Here is a 16,740-nt window from a genome sequence, read left to right as displayed (position 1 = left end):
GCAAAGTGTTCATTAAATCAGTGTTTGGAATAACTTGGCGAGCTGCCCTTATCCAGGAAAACAGGAAAGTTAAATACTCTTAGATTGGGTTGCTCTAAAACCAGATCCTGGGACAACAATTGTCTATAAACATTTATTTGGGAAATGATTTGGAGAAACACAAGTGTGTGGGGGGGGGTGAGATCAGGGCCGTTTAAGAATCAGCAAAGGTTAACGGTGAAGGAATGAAGCCCAATCACACTGGATAATGTGAGGAGTCAGTGTCATGCATGTTTCACAGCAACCCCAGTTTAGCAATTAGAAAATGGGGACACATATCGTCCAAGTCCCCTCATCCTCACTGAGTGGCTGTTTTCCCAGGGACACTGATTGCAGGTCTAACCATCCTGCCCAAGCACAGACTACCAGAAAGCCTTCAGGTAGAGAGTCCAAGCTATAACCAATAAACCAAAGGAATGCATTAGAGCATCAGGTGCCAAAGAAATAACACAAGACATCAATCATGTTATGAAGACAGTTTTTCAAATGTAGTATAGAGAGAAACATCTAAGAAACTACAATACTGCGAACCAATGTCATTAATGGAAATAAAAACAGAAGAAAATGAAATGTCATATGGACATTTATGTACCATGCATAGACAAAATTCAGATATTATATGGTGCTGGTGCATTTGGGTACAGATGTAAATTAGAATGAGGATGAGGGAAGAAAGAAAGAAAAGTGAAAACAGAGAGGTCTCAGGAATGCGTGAAGACAGTAAGCTTCCACCTTCTTCTAACCCCTCTAGGTTACTGGAATAGCTTTCCCTGCACCCTATCCAAGCTTTGAACTTCCAGTTGATACTCAGGAAGCCTGGCTTAAGCTCCCAGAGAGCAGGAACTATGTGGAATACAAAGGTCCCTCACAGCCTGAGGCGTGTGAACCATCAGATAATATAAATCCCCACACCTCCTCAGGAAAACAAGGAAGGAGAGGTCCACTGGGGCACAAGAAGCCCTGCAACTACATTTCCCAGAGATCCCCGGGTGGACTCTAACCAGACTCTGGGAGTGGGACAATTTGGTAACCAAAGAGAGCACTTCCTCTGCAGACCTAGGAAGAGGCAGGACTGCACACAGCCTGGTTCCTGGTCTCAGGCTCTGGTAACCTGGTGAGTGGAGCTCCCCACTGACCTGCAGTGGGCTTTGAAACTGGGGTTTCCTCTGATCTCAAAGGGAGTGCAGAAGGCTAGATTCTACTCTGCCCTGAATTTCAAGTTCTAAGTTGTTCAGAGAGTTGGGGGGCTCCTGCTTGGAGCTAATGCTGTAAATGCTATGCAGCATGATGACGAATCTAACAGACTCTCAGTTCACACCCCCTGGGTGACAGGCAGGGCCACAGCACATTCTAGCAGAGAGAACTTGAACAACTCTTTTAGTGTCTCTGAAGCTCCCTTTCCCATAGTAACACAGAGCTAATAATGGTACTTACTTAAAGTTTGTCATGCAGACTCAGTATTAAAAGGTGGCAGCATTTAAGGGAAATTCCTCAACTGGATTTCTCTCTTGGAAACCTTGGACAGTCCTGTACACTGTCCTCTGTCTTCAACTAGGTGTGTCCCAAGATGTCTAGTTAATCCTGCAGGGAGCAGACTCATAACAATCCTGCTCCTTTTGCCTGAACTGATCAGAAAACCCCAGTGGTCCCCAATGTCCTGCGGGTCTGGATTTTCTTATCTGCAATGTCTAGAGAAATTCCTGGGGGAATGTTTACCATGTTGAAAGGAGGCTTAGTGGGGAGGGTCTTGAGGAGCTATAAGGGATGAAAAGTCAACTGCTTCACTGTTCCTGAGAGTAGGGTGTCCCCCTGAACACTGACTACAAATTACCCAGGAGCAAGGAGCCTCCCTAGGCAGGGCTGTCCAGGAGCAGGGGACTCTGTGCTCTGGACTCTGCTCTGTCCTCTGGCAGGATGCCCACACGACAGTCCTCTCGCTGGCTCTTTCCTGTTAAACTGCTCTCTCCCTTTCCTGTCCCTGCCCCTCCTACTGCCTCAGACACAGAACAGCTGGGCACACCCTGTCCCTCAAAAGGAGCTTTCTGGCTGTCAGCTCTCTAGCTGCCCCTGTCCAGAGACTTATTTCTTGGCCTCACCACCTTCAGCTCTAGCCACTCTTCAGGTTTGCTTCCTGGCCTTCAATGGTACCCTGTCCCCCTTCCTGGCCACTGAAGGCATTCCCAGGGAGCCATGGCTGAGAGAGCAGAAGACCTGCCCAAAGATTGTTGAATAATAGTCTTTAGCTGTGGCCAGTCTAGCAAGTCCATTTTAATCCAGATAGTCAAAGGGCTGGTATTGTGAGTGCCGGGGGTGTGGAGTTAATGTAGTGGAAAGCTATTCCCTTCACTGTGGAAGACACCAAAGAAAATTAAAGGGAAGTGATAGGAAATGAAAAACTTATACATTCAGAAAGAAAAGCAACTCACCATCTCTGTGTATAACTCTTATATTCACTGATAACAGAAAATCATGCACTAAGTGTACAAGATGTCATCAAAGTCACTGCCTAATTGGATTTGTGCTGCTTGTGGCTCAAGGTGTGACAGCACATCATAAGTAATCTACCTCTGTTCAATCTGCTTTCAGTTCTTCTTTATTGGGCTCTTGATCACAGCTCCATTTGGGGCAAAAAAAAAAAAGGGGGGGGGGTTCTTTCACCAAAAAGTTGAAAAGCCCTGTCATACCTAAAAGATGCAGAGACTGTAAAGACCTGGAATTGAACGACGGATTCTTCCTATCAACCTGCCCTCCTGGGGTACATCCAAAAGTGGTGGTTTGGGTTTGAAGTACCATGGCACGTAAGGGTAAATCACAGAAGCCCATCTATTGAATGTGAACCATTCGAGAAAACAACAGGCATCCATGTGATGTGCAGAAAAACACAAGCTTTCATGTGCCACTCAGTTCCCTCTGGCAGTGGCCTCACTCTATGTGTCTTAACTTCCTTTCGCACAGAGCCCCAAAACGACCACCAAGATGACCTAAGTTCAGTTCTTCAAAAACAGACACTGAGTCAAAGATCCACGTGCAGGTGATTTAAGGAACTGCTGGAGAACTGCATCGGGATGTAAATTACAACTCAAAACTCTGTCCAGGCTCCAGCCAGGCAATCAAACTTTCAAGGCCTCATGCAATAAATCTTAACCCAGGGCTGGTCTGGCAGGACATCTGTCTCTGGAATCAATACTACAGGTTCTTAAATTTAAGGACACCGGCCATCCCGGGAGCACAGTAACACGTTAAAGAAATCTAAAGGACCAGAGTGACTTACAGACAGCATTGTCCCCGTAGGGACCACAGTCCTGAGTCCTCCCGATTCTTTCACCATTTCTGGGTGCAGTGAGCATGCCCTGTATTGACCCTTCTAGTCTGATGGTGGGCACTAGTCCAATGGGTTCATGTGAATTCTGTTTTTGTTTTTTTGTTTTTTTTGGTGTGTGTATGTGTGCGTGTGTTTAATTTACTTAGGGAATGCATTCTCTAGTTCTCTGGCTCCACCCCTCCATATTTCATTATACATCTCATTATACCTTTCCATCATACATTTCAATCATTTAACCAGAATTGATTGGATACAAAATTTTTTTACTGGGCGCTCATTGGACTGGATGGCTCCAGTGCTTTACATTCCCAAGATAAACCGTAAAATCAAGAGTTGCCAACTGACCTGTACCTAGAGACTTTCCATCACTACTAATGAAATATGTTTCCTTGTTTCCCTGAGGACCAGGGGCCTTGACTCCATGAGGTCTGGCACTGCCTAACTGAGGAAACTCTGTCTCCTCGATTTGATATTCTAAAGATTTTAACAGTTCCAATATGGACCATACTGGATGAGACTTTCCTGCATTGGGGTTTCTCAGTCTTCAGATTTAAATCTCCATGTCTTTGTATATCTGTACACATGGAATGGCTCCTTCTATAGTCCTAGTGCTCATCACTTTTCCTCTTTGCCCTATTTTAGAAGGAACAGATGCTCACCAGTACTAGTATTCTGGCCTGCCTTAATTTTCCTTTTGATTTTACTTCTTGGCCATCAGGACAGCTCATTGTTACTGCATTTCTCAAGTTGCTTCGTGTTTGAGATAGTCTTTGCATGCTTATCTCCTTTATGATTCTATGAAGAGCGCAAGTAAAATATTCAAGGCCATCAAGTTCCTTCAGTACTTTGTAGACACAGTTCCATGACTTCACCTTTGGATATTTCTGGGGAGCATTCTGTAGCCAGCCTGATATTTTCTTCCTTATGAAACATTTTCTCTCTCTGCCAGATGCTTGAGAAGTTCTCTTTAATTGTGAATCTCAAAAATGTAACCAGAATGTATTCCAGTGTCAAGGATGTAGAATCAATGCCTCCCAGAATCTTGCCTCTCTTGTTTTTCAGATTCAGTTTCTTCACTTTTTCATTTGAAACAAGTACTTCTTGATCTTCTGTACATTTTCTCCTACTTTTTGAGTTCTCCTCTTCAGAAGCACCAAGTGGATTGTTTGCCTCTTTTTTTGGTCCTGTAGCTTCTCTCTGACTGTCATAATGATAACTGTAATGGATGGATCTTTGCCTTGTTGTTGTTTATTTGTTTGGTTTGAGTTATATTTTCGTTTTTGTTCAGTATGTGGGTTTAACCCTGGGGAATTGCACAGGACTGAAGTGCTCTACCAATGAGCAATATCCCTATTCCCGGCTGTATCTTGTTATGAGCTTTTACTATGAATATCAAAGTTTTCTTTTTTATATGATGTTGTGGTTTGAATTAGTGTCCTACCAAAGCACACATGTTCAAGTCTTGATTCCAAGCCTATGGTGCTTTGGAAGGTGGTAGAACCTTTCAGAGGTAGAGTTTCATAGCAGACCTTCCAGTCATTAGTGACATGACGTTGAATGGGATATTGGAAAATCTACACCTTGGCAAACAAATTGGTTTCCTTTTGTCGATACTCTGCAGTGTTGCAGTAGGCTGACCTGAAATGTGAAGCGGCGAGTTAATCTAGTGGTGGGAATTTCAAGCAGCACAGTGTTCAGGCAGCGGCACAGATATTCCTGACTGGTTTTGACCAGATTTACAGGGAGAATTGGAAGCAAAGAGAAACAGAGCAGGAAGATTCAGAAAACTTGCCATCTGGCCAGAAAAGGAGCATGTGTTTAGTTTTAGGCCAAGGAAGGTATGATTATGACTACCATTAAAAAGAAGTCAAACACTTTGCACTGAGGTGATAGGAAATATGCTTTCAGAGTTATCTCAGGAAACACCAAGACCTTACCCATCACAAGCCCAGAAATGTAAAAATGCACATGTGTTTCAGAGACTTTCCAGGGAAGCATTTTTTTTTTTTTCAAGAAAGCTCAAAAAATGTGATCCTGATGGCTCTGAACCACTTTGGATCTCATTACTCTGGGGTGTGCTTCATCGGGCAATGTACTCAGAGGCCAATTCAGCTGTGGTTCTAGTGGTAACGAGCAGAGCTTGCACCAGTGAGATCCTGGCATTTTCCATCAGCTGCTGGGTCTGCAACCATACAGAACTGGTTACAGGCTTGGGATCTTTCAACCAGATTCCATAGGAAAGCCCTGCTGGGGGCGTCAGGCAATGTGATTCCCTGGAAACACCACCTGAGGATGATTCATGAATCTTTAGAGTGAAGCTAAAGCTGCAAAGGAGACCCCTGGAAGTGAGAGAAGCCAGGATGTGGAATACCTGCCGGGAGAAGCTGCAGACAGTGAGTAGAGATAGCTCAAGACGTAGTAGCCATGTGGGTCACAGCAAGCAAAGCCACAGGGGTTGCCCAAGCCCTTGGGAGCTCATATCCTACCAGTGTGCCTCAAATACTGGCCATGGAGATTTAGTGTAACAGATATATAAAAAAAAATGTCATTGTTTTTGCTTGTGCCACTCTTATTTTACTTTATTTTGACACTGACAATTGAACCCAGGGACTCTTGACCACTGAGCTATAATCTTTTTTACATTTATTTTGAAACAGGGTCTTGCTAGTTTTCCAAGCTGGCCTCAAACTTGTGATCCTCCTTCCTCATCCTCCCAAGTAGCTTGACTTCAAGCATACAGAACCATGCCTGGTCACACCACCCTATTTTAAGCTAGCTTTATTTTGCAATATTGCCCTCTTATAAGGTCACCCTTTTCCCCCCCCCCTTTTATTTTCCCTTTATTGTAACTTCTAAAAAACATCCCTCTTTAAATGACTAAAATATTAACAACTAACATCAACTATTCCAGAAAAAGGGGACAAGGAGGATAAAACACTGTGCCCCAGATCTTCTCATCAGCCATCTTTTTTCAGGTGAAACCACCTAGTAGTCCAACACAGCATCAGAGTGTGGGCCAAGGATTTGCTAATCCTGTTCTCTAATTAAAAGAAGAATAATATTTAGCTTGCATAGAAAAAAATATGTTTTTCCAGCACTTCCACAGGACAAGGGCTTGGGAGATGAAGGTCATTTATAATCATAACAATGTTTCAAATACAGCAGAACTATCCCTGAATTACCAAGATGGCTATGAAGTGGCTAGATGAAACTCAGCATATTAACTTTTTGTTCATTACACACTATTCTCCTTTTGTCCTCATAAAAACCTTTTGTTATGGCTAACAAATATATGAAAAAATGTTCAATATCATTAGCAATTAGGGAAATGCAAATACAAAATATACAGATTTCATCTCATACCAGTCAGAATGGTAGTGATCAAGAATACAAATAATAATGCTGGAGGGAATGTGGAGAAAAAGAGATACTTTTACACTGTCATTGGGATGGTAAATTAGTATAACCACTATGGAAATCAGTATGGAAGTTTCTCAAAAGACTAGTAATGAAAGCATCATCTGATGCATCTACCACTGCTTGGTATTTATTCTAAAGAATTAAAGCCATCATACTGCAGAGATGCATGCATACTACCCATGTTGATAGAAGCACAATTCACATTAGCCAAACTATGGAACCAGCCTAAGTGTCCATCAGCAGATGAATGGATAATGAAAATGTGGTCTATAGCTGGGCGTGGTGGCACACACCTGTAATCCCAGTGAGAGGCAGCCAAGGCAGAAGTCAAAGCCAACCTCAGCAATTTAGCAAGGTGCTAAGCAACTCAGTCTCTAAATAAAAAACAAAAACGACTGGGGGCTGTGGCTCAGTGGTTAAACACCCCTGGGTTCAATCCCCAGTACCAAAAAAATTAAATAAATAAAAAGTGTGTTATATACACACACACACACACACACACACACACATAATGGAGTTTTATTCAACCATAAATAAAAATGAAATTATGTCATTTGCCAGAAAATGGATGAAACTTGAGACCATTACATTAAGCAAAATAAGCCAACTCAGAAGATAAAGGGTTGAATGTTTTCTCTTATAAGTGGGAGCTGGAGAGAAAAAAGGAAAGTATGTGTGTGTGTGTGTGCGGGGGACTCATGAAAATCAAAGGGACATCATTTAGAGGAAAGGGACCATGGAGTGGGAAGCAGGGAGGGAGGGCAAAAGTGTTGGGGGAATGGGACTGGACAGATCATATTGTTACATGGTGTGCATGTTCGAATATGTAACAAAAAGTTCCATCCTTATGTACAACTACAATGCACTAATAAGGAAATGTGGAAAAAGTAGAAAGTGTTTTGTTTACCTGAATTATTTGAGATGCCATTAGGGCAAGTGTCTGGTCCTTTTCCTTATCAAGCTAGCTTATCGGAATCAAGTGAAAGAGAGAGAGAGGGAGAGAGAGAAGGAGAAACCTGATTTCCTTCCCACTAACTCTTCCCTCTAAATACTGGTGGTCATGCAGTGGGCAAAAACAAACTTCAGACCGTAACCTTAGGACTTAATGTTCACCCTGCCTGGGTTTTTGTGCCACTTTGGTTGGATCCCTCCATATTAATACTCCATTTCTTCTTCCTTTTGGAATAGGAGTGTTTACCCTATGCCATTTTATCTTGGAATCATAAGATTTGTTTTTGTTTTGTTTTGTTTTGTTTTACAGGTGATCACAAACTCTTGTTTGCCTTGAGTCTCAAAGGAGATTGTGGACTTGAACTTTTGAGCAATGCTGGAACAGCATTTTGATATCTTGGAAATAGACTAACTGCATTTTACATTAAGAATTGTACACAAACCTTTGGCAGCCAAGGGCATAATCTCCTATTTGTTTAGATAAGTGCTCTCCAAACTCACACGTGTTAAAGGGATAGTCCCTGTCTATGGCATAATTGGAGTGGTAGAACCTTTAAAAGGTGGAGCCTGGTGGGAGGTTTCCCAGTCATTGGGAGCACACCTTGAATAAGGTATTGGGACCCCAGGCCCTTCCCAGATCTCTGTTTCCCTTCTGCCATGAGCTGAGCAGCTTCCTCCACCACATGAAAACTCCATAACTATGAGGTATAATAAACCTTTACTCTATTTTAGCTGATTTATCTCAGGTATTTGTTACAGTAATGGAAAGCTGCTTTATAATGATATTATGCTACATCAATATAGCTTTTCCTGTTTATCATTAATTTTGCATTAACTCTAGACTTTGTGTCCTTAATTACTATTTTAAGTTCTGAAAATTTTCTTTCCATAAGCCACAATGAATTATCACCCTTTTTTCCACTCTTTATTATTGAGTCCTTTTTATGTATTTTATGCTGCTGAGGATCTGTGAAGAACTTTCTATTCAGATCGATTTTCTTCTTCCATTGCTTGTCTTTTGGACATGACATTTTTGCAAGTTATGTCTTACATTCTAATTCCATTTTTTTTTTCATTTTGTTTTGTCATCATATTCATGGCTGAGTAACCATTTCTACCACTTATGTATTTCTTTAATATATTGTGGCTGGGGAGATGTCTGCCTGGGATTGGGCTTGAACTTCTTGATATTTTCTAAGGAGGTGAGAGAGGGTGAATATGACAATAGATATTGTAATGGCATATTTTCTGTGAGTAATCCTTCCTCCTTTTTGGAAACAACGTGTCCTTTTATACCCCAATATCTCCCAATATTATTTTCAGGTTAAAGAAGGCCGGGTACTGGCAGTACATATAGTTGTATGATGTGTCTGGTGTATATCTTGGTAGCAATCATGGGCCTGGGACATGGTTCATCTTCTAGCTTTTCCCATGGCAGTTAGTCAACTGATTCTGTGTCTCCTCCTGGTGACTTTCAGAACCCCCAGGCTTAGAGCCCATCAGTGTTGCTTCCATTTCTCATGATTTTACTTTCTACACTGTTCCTAGGCAATTTAGATGTTAACTTCCTATAAACTCCTTCCCATTCCTCTGTATGTGATGTTTAGAACAGAGAAAGTGGGAAATACTGGCAATGTAAGAAGGATCACTAAATCATAATTTTGTGATCCAAAATTCTACCCTTTTGTTCTCGATAAAAATCATGTTATCTATTTTGAAACCAACTTTTGCATTATTTCTAGAAGTTGCACCAAGAAAAAGAAACATTGTAAGACTTTCATATTAAAACTGATGATCATCCTGTGTTTCAACTTACTAAGACAGCTACAAAGTGATTTTCTGAGTTTGCCTTGGGCTCTTTGTGTGTTCACATTGCCTCCTTCCAGTCTTCTCCTCTGTTAATGATCAAATTGCAGGGAAAGGGTCTATGCCTGCGCAGAGACGCTACCAATCAACATGTAAAACGAGGAGCCTTTTGAGTCGCTCTTTCCCTGGCAACAATTTTCCAAGTGATTTCAACACTTAAGGCTGGAATCACAGCTTTAGTAATACAAAACTGCTTAGGTGTAGACACAATACCAAGTATTATTGGGCTAAAACATGTTTCTTATATGGAGGCCCTCATCAAGAACAGGTTTAGTTCTAATGGACCTGCAATATTTTGCCTTAAGAAAAAGGATAGTCTTTGGAGGAAGAGGAAAGCTGTGCAGGAAGGATGATAGAATACAGAAAACACACTTGAAAACAAATGATAGCATTCCCAAAGAAATAGAAAGTGATTTCTGGTGTGTGTGTGTGTGTGTGTGTGTGTGTGTGTGTCTGTGTGTATACAACATATATACAAATATATATATGGTTTGGTTCAGGGTGCTAGGGTTTGAACCCAGGGCTTTGCACATACAAGGCAAGAATTTTACCACTGAGCTACATCTCTAGCTCTCTAAAGTGTTGTCTTAATAAAAGATGGATGATCTAAGTCATAATTATAGGGCTAGGCATGGATAAAATATCTTTTCCCTTTTGGCTCAGTCTTCTCCTCTCTTCCTTATATACTTACTGCAGATTCTGTGTTATGGGCCAAAGGAAATCTGGGAGGGTCTAACTAGATACCATTTGTTCTCCCCAGACATGAAGCTGTCTAAAGGTTGAAAAAAGGTGCTAGTTAGTGCGAGGAAAGCTGCAGATGCAAGTTTGGATGAGGAGTAATGCAACTACTCTAACAGACTCAGGGGAAATGTTGCAGACATCAAGAACAGAGAAAGCGGGAAATACCCGCAATGTAAGAAGGATCACTAGATCAAAAAGAGGGAGGGAGGGAGGGAGGGAGAGAGAGAGAGATGATATCAAGAGGGAAAATAGACATACTTAGCTTATCACTAATCAGCACAGGGGCAGGACCCTTTGTACCATGTCATCTTAAGCTGTGGCACATTTCAAAGGTCTGTGCACTACTGTCACAAAGTCTCAGGAGATCAAAGCTCTTGGATAGCAAGTTACAAATCCTGGCTAAGTGGAGTAAATAAAGTAAAGGACTTTTTATTTTTTCTCTCATATTACCTGACTGTACAAACATAGCTCTAGGTTTCATCAAGTCCTTTTCTCATCTTCTCTTTTATTTTTGTTGTTAGTGTTTTTCTTTATAGCTTCTCCCCATAGATTTGACCGATGGCCTATGAGCTTTCAGCCCCACATCAGAAAATCCCTCATCAACATCTCACTGGTCTAGCTGGGCCACGTGCCAATTGTGACCCAAGCATTGGACCCAGACAAGATTGTTTTGAACTGACCCTTCCTGGTTCATGTGACTACCTGTGAAGATCAGTAGGTATGGCCCACTCTCCACAAAGAAGCCAGAAAGATCACTCTGATTATGGCAAGCATTGTCAAGTCATAACACTCCTCTTACCTGCCTTCATTATTTAAATTTTTCATCTCAGAATAAATTCAAATCACCCACAATGTCCATCAAGTCCCTGTTACCTGTCTGATCTCATCTCAATCCAGTCTTCTTCTCATTCAGTTGACTCCTATCACTCTAGTTTCCTAGATGTTCCTAAAACATTCTAGGCAGCTTCCCACACAGAGCCTTTGCCTTACCTCTGCTAGGGGCAATCTTCCGCATATGTCCACAGAGCCCATTTCTACCTCCTTGAGGTCTTAGGGTGCCTTTCTTCGACCACCTTATTTGGCATTGAACTCTCCCTATACACATGCTATACCCTTTCTTTGCTTTAGTATTTCACACAGTCTTATTGCACTCTGACAGATTTGAGAAATTTTGGAGAAGTTTTATTTATCTACTTATTAAATGTGTCATTCTAACTTTCACACAATTGTAATATTTTGAAGGGCAAAAGTAGAATTTTTAATTAAATATTTATCTATTTATTTAATTATGGTACTAGGAATTGACCCATGACATTTTAGCATGCATTCTACCAACAAGATACACCTCCAGCCCAGTAAAATATTCGTTGAGCCAATCCATCAATCAGTGAATGAATCAACATGAATCTTCGAGGACAGAAATCACGTAAGATTCTGCTAAAGGGAAATTTAAGTGGGTCAAGTACCATGAATGCCATTTACTCTACTGTAGAATTCTCCTGTTTGAATCCAGGACCATTTAGTAGCCTATCTTAATGGATACCAATTGGAATCTCAGAGTCATTTATCACCAAGAAAACCACATCTAAACTGGTTATCATTTGACTCATCATTTAATCTGGATTTCCAGTTTCTGATACTTGAAAGACAGAAGAAATGATAAGACTTTGCTGCTAAGGTCCCTGGAACTTTAGTGAACTAGGAATATATATCACTTCATCCAATCAAAGCAAAAGAATTATTATAGATACTTGCAAGCATTATTTGTATCTACATATTTAAAACACATTCTAGCTAAAGTTAGGCTGCTCTTGGAAATCCAAGTGCAAAACTAATATAATTTGTTTTTGGTTTTGTTTTTATTTTCCTTACTTTAGGGACCATGGACATTGAAGCATATTTTGAAAGAATTGGCTATAAGAACTCTAGGAACCAACTGGACTTGGAAACATTAACTGACATTCTTCAGCACCAGATCCGAGCTATCCCCTTTGAGAACTTTAACATGCACTGTGGGGAATCTATGGAGTTGGACTTAGAAACCGTTTTTGATCAAGTTGTGAGGAGGAAGCGGGGTGGGTGGTGCCTCCAGGTCAATCATCTTCTTTACTGGGCTCTGACCACGATGGGTTTTCAGACCACTATGTTGGGAGGATACGTTTACATCACTCCAACCAACAAATACAGCAGTCATATGATTCACCTTCTATTACAAGTGACCATCAGTGGCAAGAACTATATTGCTGATGCATCATTTGGATGTTCCTACCAGATGTGGCAGCCTCTGGAATTAATTTCTGGAAAGGATCAGCCTCAGGTGCCGGGCATTTTCCGCCTGACAGAGGAGGAAGGCATCTGGTACCTGGACCAAATCAGAAGAGAGCAGCACATTCCAAACCAAGAATTTCTCAATTCCGAACTCCTAGATAAGGAAAAATACCAAAAAATCTACTCCTTTACTCTTGAACCTCGAACAATTGAAGATTTTGAGTCTGTGAATACATACCTTCAGACATCTCCAGCCTCTGTGTTTACAAGCATATCACTTTGTTCCTTGCAGACCCCAGAAGGGGTTCACTGTTTAGTGGGCTTCACCCTCACCTATAGGAAATTCAACTATAAGGACGGTGTCGACCTGGTAGAGTTTAAGACTCTGAAAGAGGAAGAAGTAGAAGAAGTATTGAAAACTATATTTAATATTTCCTTAGAAGGAAAACTGGTACCCAAACATGGTGATCAATATTTTACTATTTAGGATAAGAATCAAAATCACTCCTTTTTACTATAGGTACTTAATCCTTTAATGTATTTTTTTCCATGCATATGCAAAAGTTTACAGAGTAGACTAAATAAGCCCTTTTGTATCCCATCACCCAGATCATCAGTGTTCAACTAATGAGCTATCTTATCCTCTGTACCCCCCACATTATTTGAAAAAAATCCAAAACATATCATTTCTCCCATAAAAATTGTCAGCATATATACTTAAATTACTTTTTAAAGAAAGCTACACATCTTTTCCAAATTAATCATACTAAAGTGTTTTAATAACAACATGGTTATATTGGGAAATATAGAGCTAAAAAACTCTCTAACATTGATCTATTGCTGAATTCACAGATAATTTTACTGGTAGTAAAGAGAATAGTGAGAAAATAATTTTATTAATTTCAACCATAATATATCTGATGTCCAATTTTTACAAAATATCACCTATAAATTTAGAAGTGGAATGCAACAAAGAAAAATTAGACATTATTGGTTCTAAAAAGCCTAATAGCCCTCAAGACAAGAGTTAAATCAACAGATAGAAACATGTGATTTGGCACTAAGAGGGTTACATATTACTAATTTCTTCCAGGATTCTTATAGTCACAATCTTCTATGTACTATTTTTCTTAATGTGGAAACAATGATATTCACATAAATTTTAACTTAAATTAAATGATTTATATCTAAAATTAATAAACATGTTATAAAATACATGTCATTTTAAAAAACTCATTTTCTATATAATATAATAAAACATTGTTGACTACTATAATGTGAATCAGAGTTTTTTTTTTTCTTTTGGAGGTTCTAGGATATTATGGAGCTAGGTGGCTTCTGCAAAGGTTTCTTTCTTTCATCCTATTTCTTATCTCTAGTCATATTATTTTATTTCTTTCACACTTTGCCTTAAAAGAAAGAACAAGAAGTTCTTTGTATATATCTGAGTTCAAAGCATATAAATATCAGGTACTGGATAAACCTGGGTTTCTGATTCATCAAGGTTAAACAAGCTTAATAACTACATAGTCAGTGCCAGAAAGGGTTAAAAAAATAGGACTGGGAATGTGTTTCAGTGGTCAAATGCTTACCTAGCATGCCTGAGCTCCTAGGATTGATTTCCAACTCTGCAAAAAAATAAAAAGAAAGATAGTAGGTTAATTAGTTATGTGGATGAATAAATCATTTCAGTAATAAATTCTAGGTTAGCAATTAATAACTGTTATTCCATATTACTTCATTTCCATTTTGCTTAAAATGCTGCTCTCAAGAACAGGGAAAGATGGCACACCAGAAGAAACTACATATCATAACAGCACCCCAAGACTGAAATAAAATAGCAGTTCTTCAGTGGAAAATTGAAGTAGGAAGACAGTGGGGAAATACCATAGAAAAGCCAGAGAGGTACAGTTTTAAAAAACACCAAACTTTTGACTCCCAAGTGGTTGACTAGGAATTCCTGAAGTTGAACTTTATTTTTTATTTTTAACACTTTGCTTCTTTTTTTTCTCCTTCCTTCCTTCCTTTCTTCCTCCCTCCCTCCCTTCCTTCCTTCCTTCCTTCCTTCCTTCCTTCCTTCCTTTCTTTCTTTCTTCTTTCTTTCTTGACTCATTCATGGTACACTTGCTTTCAATGGTGAGTGCTCATGCTGTGAGTCAGTATGACACAGGAGTGACTCTACAACACAGACTGGGGAGAAAATCATGGCAACCACAGCAATTACCAGTCTTCGAGTCTGCAGAGTGAAGAAGAGCAAAAGACACTTGCCTTTATAAGTGTGGTCTGAGCTGTGGGATGAGGAGCATGGCTGACGAGGAAAGAAACTGGGAGAGATAAGAGTCAGATGGAAGCACTGATCCCCATGCTATTGCAAGCACAGAAGAGGCTGGAGTTTAGGCAGACATGTACCACTCATCTTCCTCTAGCACATGGGCTGAGACACTCAGAATGAGGCACCCAAGTTGGTGTACAAGCAGAGATGGTGAGAGGGCTGGTTAGCACCCCTAACAGACTTTCACTCCCACCCATGAATACATAACAAAGCCATTTTGAGAGTTAAGTCTGCTTTGAAGTAGACAACCCTCCATTCACATGGATGACTAGGCAAGGAGGAGGTGGAGCTCATTATCCAGACTCCCCTAACAAATTTGGACAATTTGAGTCAGACCTAAGAATAAACAAGCAACAGGATATCTGTGTCTCACAAAATTTCTCATAAAGAGTTTCTAAATTCACAACTGCAGGGAAAAAAAAAAAAAACTCTATTTCAAAAACCTCAGCAAGAGGAAAACCAAATATACTGCATTAACTACTTGAAATTAACTGTTCCTAACAGATTTCCAATTTTGTGTTTTGCCAGAGTCCTATATAATTTTTGTAATGCCAATTAATTGAATCTTCTCTTGGTACCTCTTATTTTTTTCACTTCTATCTCCATTCAATTCCTTTCTCTTTCATCCATTGTATTTTCCTCTTTTAAATTTCTCTCTTCCCTCCATACACCCTTTCTCTTTTCTTTTTTCTTTTATATCTATTGTATTTTTTAATCCTTTCTTCCAATTGAATTTAGTATACTATCATTAATGTTTAAATTTCACAGCTAGTCTACATTATTTCTCATTCACATTCCTCTTTTATCAGCAAAGTTGTAAGGACCATTAGAAATAACTGTTATAGCAAATGTTGATATATTATTTGCTCTTAAATTACCACTACTACTGGTAGTTACTTCAAAGTGGCACTGGTGGTGGAAATTAACACTTTATGCTGATCACATGTGTTGAAGCTAAGATACACACCCACTCTGGGACTTATTATATAGAAATAACTACCCACTAAATAACTCCCACATAAAAGAAGAAGAAGAAATCATCTTAGCAGATGCTTAAATCCAAGTCCTCTGAAAACTATGAGGAAACAGGCTAATAAAATGTCCTCAAAAATTTACAACTCCCCAATATCTGAATCCCTATCTGTTGATGTGGATGAAACAGTAGAAAAAGAATTTAAAAATTGATGGTTAAGTGACCAATAAACTAAAAACCAAAGAAAAAAACCCCTAAGGAATGAAATAAGGAACAAAATAGAGGAAGAAAAGGAGTGCTTCAATAAAGACAGAGAGATTCTGAAAAAGAAACAAACAGAAATTCTGGAAATGAAAGACTGAATAAATCAAATAAAACAATTTAGTTGAAAGCCTCACCATTAGATTATATCACACAGACAACAGAATTAGAAGCTTTTAAGAAAGTTGTATGTAAACATTTATTCAGCAATACAGAAAACACAAGAACTCAGAGAAGATTAAAGGACAAATTTAAGAATCATTGAAACCAAGGATGTATCTGAGTTACATGGGTAACCTTTTCAGGGAAATAATAACAGAAAAAATTTCCAAATCTTGATAATGAGATGGACACCAAGGTACAGAATGCATCCAAAACTCAAAGTAGACACTATCAAAAAATAACCTCTCCCCAACACTTTATAGTTTAAAGGACTAATATACAGAACAAGGATAGAATTTAAAGCCTTCAAAAGGTAAACATCAGATCATATTTGGAAATACAGCAATCAGAAGTAATTCTTATTTCCCAGCAGAAATTCTAAAATCCTGGGATGTTTGGAATGAT

At 39.6% G+C, this 16,740-nt stretch overlaps 1 protein-coding gene across 1 annotated transcript; it reads left to right on the top strand.

The window, feature by feature from the left end:
* The first annotated feature begins 1,076 nt into the window (after positions 1-1,076).
* LOC143396454 (arylamine N-acetyltransferase 2-like) lies at positions 1,077-13,094 on the top strand. The gene is made up of 2 exons (XM_076852330.1): positions 1,077-1,153; positions 12,217-13,094. The coding sequence occupies exon 2, from the start codon at positions 12,222-12,224 to the stop codon at positions 13,092-13,094; it is 873 nt and encodes a 290-aa protein (XP_076708445.1). The 5' UTR covers positions 1,077-1,153; positions 12,217-12,221.
* The last annotated feature ends 3,646 nt before the right edge of the window (positions 13,095-16,740 follow it).

This window comes from Callospermophilus lateralis, chromosome 4, assembly GCF_048772815.1.
Source record: "Callospermophilus lateralis isolate mCalLat2 chromosome 4, mCalLat2.hap1, whole genome shotgun sequence".
Lineage (NCBI taxonomy): Eukaryota > Metazoa > Chordata > Mammalia > Rodentia > Sciuridae > Callospermophilus > Callospermophilus lateralis.
Note: the sequence above shows the minus strand (reverse complement) of the source record. Positions and strands in the feature narration are given on the sequence as shown.

Bases quoted from the DNA above. Each gene is read 5' to 3' on its own strand.
- LOC143396454 (XM_076852330.1), top strand. From the start codon at position 12,222: ATGGACATTGAAGCATATTTTGAAAGAATTGGCTATAAGAACTCTAGG.